The sequence below is a fragment of the Silene latifolia genome, chromosome 5 (assembly GCF_048544455.1).
Source record: "Silene latifolia isolate original U9 population chromosome 5, ASM4854445v1, whole genome shotgun sequence".
Taxonomy (NCBI): Eukaryota; Viridiplantae; Streptophyta; class Magnoliopsida; order Caryophyllales; family Caryophyllaceae; genus Silene; species Silene latifolia.
In genome coordinates this window covers 4770689-4782099 of record NC_133530.1, presented here as the reverse complement: position 1 = coordinate 4782099, position 11411 = coordinate 4770689, and the positions used below count along the sequence as shown (strand labels likewise).

The window sequence follows — 11411 nt, the reverse complement described above, 5'->3', positions numbered from 1 at the left end:
TTCTAGTCAAATTGGATACGTCGTTGGTGCTTTCTGGCGGCGTCCCTGACACCATGAATTTGAAGCAGTCGACAGCGCTCTTCTTCTCTCTTTTAAGGGTCATTTGTGTGTATAAAATAGGAGGGGCAAAGTCGGAAAAAGTGTAGATTTTGTGTAGGATTTAGTAATAGTGTGTGATGGATTTAGCAAGTTCCTTAAATTATTAATAACTTTCTTATTTAGTAAAAGTGTAGTTCCTTCAGCTGGCGTTTGATAAGCATAAAAAATGTTGGATTCACTAGATGTCTAAGCTTCTAATGTTTGTAAAAACAGGTAATATAGTGAGGTTGCTGTGGGAAAAATATGGTGGTTGTTTCGACGATGATGGAAATACACCATTGCATTTGGCCTTGCATTCTACGTCAACCCAAAAACTTGCACTACAGATTTTGTCAACCTCTCCTCTCTTGTGTACCATTTGCAACAATAGGGGTGAAAGTCCCTTGTTTCTTGCTGTCAGGTCCGGCTGTGATGAAGCTGTGCATAGGATTATAAAAATTGAGGAGCCGCATTTTAACATGCTTCGTCGCAATGATGGAAGTACTGTGCTTCATAGTTTATCCTCTTGCTCGGGTACATATTTTCAATTTTATATTGGACAAGAATTATTATTTGAAAATGTCAGTCTGCCTTCATGTTTCGTTTAAGATTATAAACGAGTGTTTCTTTTCATTTTTTGATTTAATTCATTTAGTTAAGATACATTTATCTTGAATGCAGAGAAAACCGTCCGAATGTTGCTTGAGAAATTCTGGTGGATCATCGACCTGCAAGATGTTCAAGGAAATACAGCCCTTGACTATGCCAAACAAGAAAATGCTCCTTGGCTACTAAATTTATTGACAAACCCATCGCTTATACAAAAACAAGGCTTTGATTGGATTGAAGCATGGAACAGAGAAGAAAATGACGCTGTTATTACCTTTGCTCGTAACTGCGACGACCTAAGGCCTTTTTTCATAAAAAATGATACTCCTCTGCACCACGCAAAACTAGCCACTTACAAAGATTACATTAATTTCCTTCAAATTCCGTCCATTGCAGAGCTTAAGAATACAACAGATCATGATGGTGCAACACCGTTGCATCGTGCATTACAGAGACAAGATATTAATTTTGCTAAGGCACTTCTCATTGATGATAGGGTAAAGCGGATGATCAGAAACCATGCTGGTACTACCTCCATGGACTTGCTTGCCAAGCTTTGTAAAGTTAATAAGGATTGGGTATGTTTAACTAATAACTCTATTATTTTTAAGGAAAAGAAGTTGGATAAGATTAGTCTCCTGATCGATGGGTTGGGGACCTTGGGGTTAACATTTTTGAATCTAATGTTGTGCGGAAGCGTGAATATGCCGTGTTGGGCATCTGCTGCATCTGTGTCTACTGTCCATAATAGTACGATATTGTCCGCTTTGGGCCAAGCCCTCACGGATTTACTCTTGGACTCTTTCCCAAAAGGCCTCGTACTATTATATATTTTGTAGACACTTAAGATGATATTTCATCTTTATTTTACCGATGTGGGACATGATTTTGCACCCTAACATCAAACTTACATACTCCGTATGTAAGCATTTTAAGTGGTTTCACGTCGGAGACTCTCTTGTGAAGCTCCTTGTCACCTTATGTTATGTGCAATTGTAGAATCGCCATATACTTGACTCATAACACAACATACTTTTTTTAACATTAAAAAAAGAATTTTTTTTGGTGTTATAAGCTTATTTGACAAAATAATTGAGTTTTGGGGCTTGTTTCAAACTAATTTCATAAATTCTCATTGTGACGGGTCAAGTACTACCCATGCGGCTTTACTTAAAATTCAGAAAAAAAATAAATAATAATACTCCAATTGTTTTAGATTGAAACAGGAACCGAAATCCCAATTGTTTTATCATATAACCTTATAACACCAAAACGTGATCCTGCAAAAGCATTCAATTTTACACTTATTACTCCATGATATATACTGTATTATTTGCACGAAAGTAATGATGTCTTATCTCAATTTATCTATGATCGTTGAATTTGAAACAACTACTTGTAGGAGAAAATGTGCAAAGAAATCAAAGTGAATCCATACCTAAGAACAACATATATTCTTCCTGGGACGAATATGGAGCAAATGAGAACCACTCTCTTTGTTATTGCAGCACTTTTAGCGACAATAACATTTGCAGCAGGATTCACTCTACCTGGCGGGATTAACAGTGACAATGGACAAGCCCTTCTTGGAAAGTATTGGAGTATATAGAGTTAATTAGAGAGTTAGTTAGGAATCTGTTAAACTAACTCTAAGCTAACTACAGTTAGTTGATTGACTAGGCTATGGTTAGGCAGTATGTCGGTTAAGAGTTTGTTATAAATACTCAACAAACACAATCATTGTAACTACTTCTGAATAATTGTAATCTCAATATATCAATACACTAATCTCTTTAATACAATACAAGTTTTTATATTTCTTTGCTTCTATCTACATTCATCCATATTCATATGTTCATTCTTCATACTTAATATCTTCATCTCCGTCACTGTATATCTTCATCTGAAGACTTCTCTTCTTGTTCCTACATACTGCACACAACCATAAGATTCAATATGGTATCAGATTTCAGTCTGATTATTCTGGGAAATTTTCATCTGTTTCTTGCTTGAATATATCAAGAAATAGAGGTATATTCAGAAACGCTTCCGCACTTCATTACAAATTATTTCTCATTTACAATCTTTCTTTCCTTTTATCTACTATAACAATGCCTGAAGTCACTTCTACTGATACAAATTTTGACTATTATGATGATCCATTGTATTTGTCCACCTCTGATCAACCCTCTGCCACTCTTTCTTCTTTTCTTTTCGAGGGACATGATTTTATGGGTTGGAAACGTGAGGTCCTCATGTCATTAGCGGCCAAAAATAAAGATGGTCTGCTAGATGGCACTTGTTCCATGCCTTCTTCTACTGACAAACGTCACAAACAGTGGAAAAGGTGCGATTTCATGGTCATGAGGTGGATTTCAAACTCTCTGGATAAGGGTATTAGGGAGAATTTTAAGTATGTTAGTACTTCTAGGGAATTCTGGTGTGAATTGGTTGAGAGATTTGGCCAAACTAATGCCTTAGAGGTTTACCAATTGACTAAAGACCTAGGGGATATTGCACAAGACAATCTTTCCCTGGTTGAATATTACAGTAAAATGAAGAATTTATGGGAGACCCTTGATTCTATTGATCCATTACCAGCTTGTTCGTGTGGCAAGATTGATTTGTGTACCTGTTCTTTGGTCAAAAAGATGATTGACAGGGAGAACAATGCCAAGATAATACAGTTTTTGATGAATTTGAACAATAGTTATGATGGGATTCGTACTCAGATTCTTTCTTTAGAACCACTGCCTTCTATCAACAAGATCTTGGCCTTGTTACAAAAGGTGGAAAGGCAGAAACAGATCACTGAAACTGTTTCTACTCTAGCAGATTCAAGTGCTTATGCCAGTTTCAGACCATCTGACCAGAAGAAGGGATTTAAGGGTTCCAAGAATGCTACTTCTGGTTCTGTTAATACTGATAAGCATTGTGACCATTGTAATAGATTTGGGCACACTAGAGAGACATGCTTTGGTTTAACCAAGTGTCCACATTGTCAGAAAACAGGTCACAATCCTGCAAATTGCTTTGTCATCCGAGGTTTTCCTGGTGAGAAGGCTAAGGGGAAGGAAAAAGTGAATTCAAAATATCGTCCTCCACAAAAAGGAGCAAATTCAGCTGATGTTCTTCCTGATTCACCTTTGGACAGTCCTTGTTTGGGTGATCCAGGGCAGAAGGAGTGTAATGCTGCAACTGTTGGGTCTGATTCACTTTCTGGTATAAACTCAGCAGCTTTGGATGGTATCATCACTTCTGTTATTGATCAGGTTATGAAGCGAATTACTGATCAGCAACCAGCTCTCAATTCTCTCAATTTTGCAGGTAAATTTTCTACTCCTTCTTATGTGTTTACTGTCACTAGGTCTGATTTCATGCATAACTGGATCATTGATACAGGAGCTACTGATCACATGACCTATGATTGCTCCCTGTTGACCAATATTCATGTGTTTAAAAGACCTATTAAAGTAGGATTGCCTGATGGGAGTATTAAGCTGGTTCATAAGATGGGTCATGTTATTCTAACTGATAAGATAACTTTGCATAATGTGTTTCTTATTCCTGATTTCCAACAAAATCTACTGTCAGTTAGTAAATTGCTTGACAATAATAAAATGACTATTTTGTTTACTGCTAATGAATGTATTTTTCAGGACATTTCAAATAATCTGGTTGTTGCTAAAGGCACACGAGTTGGAGATTTGTATAGGCTTCAAAAACAGTCAAAACTTGTTAATAATGCAGTTGTAACTCAGGCTGTTAGGAATGCTATAGTATCTAAGATTCAGTCTATATTAGGCAGTAAGAATTCTCATGTTAATACTGTAAAGTCACAAACTGTTGATTTAGTACATGCTAGATTGGGTCATATGTCAATTGAGAAATTCAAGTTTGTACCTGATCTTGCTAATATAATAAAGAAGGATTCTTTTCATTGCAAATCTTGCATTTTAGCAAAACACCATAGATTACCTTTTCCTGTTAGTAGCAGTAGAGCTTCTGCTTGTTTTTATTTAATGCATATGGATGTTTGGGGTCCTTATAGGACACCCTCTTTAACTGGAGCAAAGTATTTTCTTACCATTCTTGATGACTACTCCAGGAATACTTGGACTATTTTGTTTCAGTCCAAGGATCAGGTTTATAGCTTAATTAGAGATTTCTTTGCTTATGTTAAAACTCAGTTTCAAGGCACAATTAAAGTTATAAGGTCTGATAATGGGACAGAGTTTTTACAGGAACACTGTGGCCAATTGTTTAAAACTAATGGGATTGTTCATCAAACTAGTATTGTTGGTACCCCACAACAGAATGGTAGGGTAGAAAGAAAACATAGACATCTTCTGGAAACAGCCAGGGCTTTAAGATTTCATGCTAACTTACCCATAAAGTTTTGGGGAGATTGTTTGTTAACAGCCACACACCTAATAAACATGATGCCTACTCCTGTTATACATAATAAAACACCTTTTGAATTATTAGTTGGGTCATCACCTTCATATTCTTCCTTGAGGACTTTTGGTTGCCTTTGTTATGCAACAATGCCACCTACTTTTCATGACAAATTTGGAAGTAGGGCAAGGGAGTGCATTTTTATAGGTTATCCAAATAATCAAAAGGGGTTCAAACTGTATGACTTAAATTTACACAAAGTTTTTATAAGTAGAGATGTATCTTTTAAAGAACAAATTTTTCCTTTTCACAAAGATAAACCCTATGAGGATTTACTTATCACAACTAGTGGCTTGGTTAATCCTGCCACATCTTCTGTTATTCTTCCTTCTACTACTGTTGCACCCACAACCACAGTTGACTGTGGACCAACAGTGGATCAGTCTACTGAGACTGTTCCAAGTCCAGTAAACATACCTGCTACAGAGGAGTCCAGACAGCAGTCTGAAGCAGAAGCCCCCCCTAGAAGGTCTACCAGGCCAAGACAAATGTCTACCTGGTTACAAGAATATCAGTGCAAGCTACCTGGACAGTCTTTTGCTGGTCTTGTTCAGGCTACAGCATTTCAGGCAGAAGTCTTAAATGCTCTTGAAGATTATCATCCAGAATATGTTGGATCCTTGTTTACAGCTCTCCAAGAGCATGAACCTTACTCATATAAGCAGGCTCAGTCAGATATCAGATGGGTTGAGGCTATGCAGAAGGAGGTAACAGCATTGGAAGAAAACAATACATGGGAAGTTGTCAAGTTACCAGCTGGCCAGAAAGCCATTGGTTCCAAGTGGGTATACAAAATAAAGTATAAACCAGATGGGACAGTAGAGAGGTTTAAGGCAAGGTTGGTTGCTAAGGGCTTCAACCAAGTAAAGGATAAAGACTACAAGCATACTTTCTCACCTGTAGCAAAATTTACAACAGTAAGGGCATTAATGGCTATTGCTGCAGCTAGGAATTGGCCACTCTTCCAATTAGACATAAATAATGCCTTTTTACATGGATTTTTGGACAAGGAGGTATATATGAAGGCACCTGAAGGATATTCAGTTGAACAAGGTATGGTTTGCAAGCTAAAAAGGTCATTGTATGGCCTTAAACAAGCTTCCAGACAATGGAATAGGGAATTAACTAAATTTCTACAACAGCATGGGTATGTTCAATCAAAGCAAGACTACTCCTTGTTTACCAAGAAGAATGTGGTTGATGAGTCATTTACAACAATATTAGTCTATGTAGATGATGTCTTGTTAACTGGTACATCAATCACTGAAATAGAAGCTGTTAAAGAAGCATTGCACAAAGCTTTCTCCATTAAAGATCTAGGTCATATGAGATACTTTTTGGGGTTAGAAATTTCGAGGAATGAGTCTGGATTGATGATAAACCAGCGCAAATATATCATGGATATCTTAAAGGACTTACAAATGGAGAACTGTACTGCTGCAAAGTGTCCTATGCAGCAAGGCTTAAACTTATCAGTTGACCAAGGGGAAATTTTGGAAAATCCTGAACAATACAGGAGGCTTGTAGGCAGACTGTTATATTTGAACATGTCTAGGCCTGATATATCCTATAGCATACAGCATCTAAGTCAATTTGTAAGTCAGCCTAGGTTGCCCCATTTGCAGGCAGCTCTTCATGTGGTTAAATACCTAAGAGGGACAATAAATGCTGGTTTGTTTTACAGTGCACAGTCAGATTTGCAGCTCACAGCATATAGTGATGCTGACTGGGGTAAATGCGCTTATTCCTGCAGGTCCTTAAGTGGATACTGTATTATGTTGGGTCAATCCTTGATCTCTTGGAAGACCAAGAAACAAGCAACCGTCAGCAAAAGCTCAGCAGAATCAGAGTACAGGAGCCTGTCCTATACCACTTCTGAGATGGTTTGGTTGCATTCATTATTACAAGACTTAGGAGTTTCTGTCACACAACCAATCAGTTTATATTGTGATAACAAAGCGGCGTTACATATCTCTGAAAACCCAGTTTTTCATGAAAGGACTAAGCACCTTAGCATCGATTGCCACTTTGTTCGAGATAAGCAAGATCAAGGTTTTTTGATTACCAAATATGTCAAGACAACAGTTCAGCTGGCTGATATAATGACTAAGCCACTGGGATCAGTTCAGCATTATTTTTTCTCCTCTAAGCTTGGATTAATTTTTCAGGATAATCCAGCTTAAGGGGGGAATATTGGAGTATATAGAGTTAATTAGAGAGTTAGTTAGGAATCTGTTAAACTAACTCTAAGCTAACTACAGTTAGTTGATTGACTAGGCTATGGTTAGGCAGTATGTCGGTTAAGAGTTTGTTATAAATACTCAACAAACACAATCATTGTAACTACTTCTGAATAATTGTAATCTCAATATATCAATACACTAATCTCTTTAATACAATACAAGTTTTTATATTTCTTTGCTTCTATCTACATTCATCCATATTCATATGTTCATTCTTCATACTTAATATCTTCATCTCCGTCACTGTATATCTTCATCTGAAGACTTCTCTTCTTGTTCCTACATACTGCACACAACCATAAGATTCAATAGAAAGAAAGCAGCTTTCTTAGTATTTTTACTTGCGGATGCATATGCTATGTGTACTTCCATGTTGGTCCTGTTCTGCTTGGTATGGTCTATGGTTTCTGAACCTGACATGGCTTGCTTATTGGTCGACCGAAGTGTATTCATACTAATGCAGTCTTTATATGCCACCTTGTTAGTGTTTATGACTGGCATCTATGTTGTAATAGAACACACTTCCTTGTGGGCAGCCATTGTGATCTTCGTCATGTGTTCAATCATTGGAATCACGGCAAATAGGACCATTTTGCATAAGGTGATTGCCATGTTAGTTCCTGCTGCATATAGAGAAAAGCTAGATCAAATGCGTTTGCTCGAAGAGGTAAGAAAATACTGCCAAAACATATATTTTAACTTTCTGATAGCATAAGTTTCTTGAGGTGACATAACTTTTTTTGTTGGCCACGGTTACTCTATTTTTTTCATCTGGCAAACAACATTTACCTACCAAGTTTACAGCACAAAAGAAATTATTTTCAGATTTTTCATCTTTCGAAAGTCATACTACAATATTTTTATAGTGACTTTCAACTTATGATTCTTAATAAAAAAAAAAAAAAGATGTACTAGTATTATTTATGTGGTAAGTTAGCAAAACTTTTTTTAACATTTAAGATTTGTTTTATGTTTGATTTCTCTCTTCTACTGAGTAATTGTTTTAATTGAATTGCCACTTTCAGGGAAATGCTGGTGCATTTACAGCAGAAGAAGATAAGGCCGATAAAAGAGAGTAAATTGAAGCTAGAGAAGAGATGATCATACTCTTTAATTTGTGTTGAGTTTATGGATTCAAGTACCTAAGAGGGGTGGGGTGAATTAGGTACTATTTTAAAAAATTTATAACTTCAACTTTATTGAATTAAAGTGAGTTACGAGAACAAAAGAGATGAGAGGATACTTTGAATAATTTTGAAAGATTGAACAAGTATCACGATGAATGTTTGCTGAAGTATGAAAGCAACAATCGTTCTGACTGTATCTATTTGTCTCAGTTTGTGGAATATTACTGCAGACCAAATGCGACAGTATGATGAACTGTTACTTCTAAGGTTAAGCAAAGCAAAGCAAAACAAACAAAGTAAATTGCAGCGGAAATAAAGTAAAGAACAATGAACACGAGATTTTTGAATTGGTTCGGCAAATACTCAAGTGCCTACGTCCAATCTACCTTTTTATTGCTTTTCTTTTAGTGATCTACTCCGACAACTAAAAGACCCTTACAATAAAAGACACCAACCTACTCCGGTTGTAAAGCTAGTACAAGAACTACTCCGTTCTTATGACAAGCTAACTCGCAACCTACTCCGGTTGCCAACTCACAACCTACTCCGGTTGTCAAGAGTTAAAGACTACTCCGTCCTAAACTCTACTAACACACTTAGACTGTTATAGGATCAAGTTTCCACTAACACATTCTTAACAAAGAATAGAGATGGACAACTTTTACAAGATCAACAATTCATAAGCAAGAGAGTTTAGTATAGAAAAGCAACAGTAGCCACGACTGTAACAACTTGAAGACACTTGAAGACTTTTAAAGGATTTTGCAAATAAAACACGATTTTAAGCTCTTAAAATTAATTTGCAAAGATGGAAGAATTATTTCAGAAAAGTCTTGAGGATTTATGAATGTGAGACACGGTTTATATAGAGGAGGTGAGTGAAGGGGTTGCTAGGGTTTTGAAGGGTCAAAGACCTCACATGTGAAGGGCAATAACAACCACCCAAAACTTGCACCAAAGAGGGCTCTTTTGCAAAGGCAAGAATGGAGAAAGAAGGTTTGAAAGATATCCTTAAAAGCTCATGCAAATTCAGAAAACAAAGGGAGAAAAGACAAGTCACATGATGACAAGTTAACACTAAAATGGCAAAAAGCATTCTTTGTTTTCTTAAAGAGCCAAGGGATTGAATTTGCATAAAGAGGAAACATTTTGAAAATAATAATTCAAACCACTCTTTATTGAAGACCACCTCCTTAATAAAAATCTGATTTTTATCTTTGAAAAATATGGGTCACGTGAAATGCTTTTGAAAGATAAAAAGGGAGCTTCAAGTTTTTACGAGTTGTGGCATAATCCAAACAGCTGTTTACTAATGAAAGCAACAGTCGTCTGGACTGTTTCTATTACTCTAATATACTCTACTTTCTCACTTGTACATTAGATGACACATGACTAAATACAATGGGATGATTAACAACTTCAACACTTCTTAATCCAAGCTTGATTACATCATTAATCCTGAAAAGGTAAACTAAGATAACACAAATCAAATGGGCATGTTATCATCAACATAAGGAACCCAACAAATTCCCCCTTTGATGATGACAAGCCCCAAACGAATGTATAAGCAATGTAAATACCTTGATTCAAGATTTTTAAGCAAGCAAGATCAAATGATAGAGAAGGGACAATGTTACCTTACCTAAGGCAAAAGTTAGAATCAAATTACCATGACAATTTTACATTGCCCCAAAACAAGAATCAAGCTAAGAAGGTTAGACAAGCCATTAGTTTAATCAATAAGCAAAGAGATTCAAAGCATGAGTTTACCTTTTCCCCCTCTTGACATCATCAAATGGATAGGGATGTCACAAGCATTAGAGTGCAGATATTTCATAAGAAAACACAAAAAGACACATGTAATTGTAACAAGGTAACAAGGTCAACATAAACAAAGATTAAGCATAAGTTAATCAAAGTTCAACATAGCTAAAGAAAGTTTAAAGTACACCACCAAATGTCCAAAATAACGAGCAAGGAAAATATTGTTTTAGAGGGGCACAACCAAGGTGGAACAAAATTAAGGGATATGGGTAAAAGGTTAATAGGCCGAGAAGGAGAGGAAAGGCTAAGGAGAGGAGGCTTGTTCACCATCCGAGCCACTACCCAATGGGTCATCATCCACATGATCATCACCGACTTCTTTTGTTGACACAAGGGTGGAAATGATATCCACCTCTCCACGGATGAGGTCCATTGTAGAGGCAAGGGCCGAGATTGCCAAGTCCTTTTGACGAGCATCTTCCTTAAGCCACGCACCCAACTCAGCCACGGCATTAAGCACTTCCCGCATACCACCCGTACTCACTTGACTTGATGACCCAACCTCCGGATCCTTCTTAATTTTCACAGAAATTAATTCATCATTTTCAATCTTGATAAGCATCTTCCCCATTTGCCCATCACTCATAACATCACACATATCCAACGAACCCAAGCTAGTATTCACTAACACCCCTTGTGCCTTGAGCACAACCGATAACCACATGCCATAGGGTAAGTGAATCATGCTAGAAGAAGGTCGACGAAGCTTGGTCGAAATGAGGTGAAAACGTTTAAACATTAACCCGACTAGGTTCACCTTCTTATGGGTAGTAATATGATAGATTAAGTATTGTTGGGCTATGGTGAGTTTTCCCCTATCACCCGAGGGGTAAATAGACCTACACAGCATGTTGCAAATAATTCGAAGAGGAGGTGGGATTTGGGTATTGCTAATTGGACCAGGGGAGACAACTTTGGGACACACGGTTTGAGCAACACTAAGAGGTGAGGCATACGGTAAGGCAACCCAAGTTTCGGAGGGGAGTTTGTCATAACCTCCGACTGGAATATCAAGGGCGGTAGCGAAATCAGATTGAGACAGTTTAAGGGGCTTACCGTTCACCTTAGCCGT

At 37.1% G+C, this 11411-nt stretch overlaps 1 protein-coding gene across 1 annotated transcript; it reads left to right on the top strand.

Annotated features, from left to right (window-relative positions):
* Positions 1-281: 281 nt before the first annotated feature.
* LOC141654708 (protein ACCELERATED CELL DEATH 6-like) lies at positions 282-8467 on the top strand. The gene is made up of 5 exons (XM_074461829.1): positions 282-612; positions 739-1265; positions 2090-2280; positions 7701-8055; positions 8414-8467. Exons 1-5 carry the CDS (start codon positions 282-284, stop codon positions 8465-8467), a joined length of 1458 nt encoding a protein of 485 aa, XP_074317930.1.
* Positions 8468-11411: the final 2944 nt, after the last annotated feature.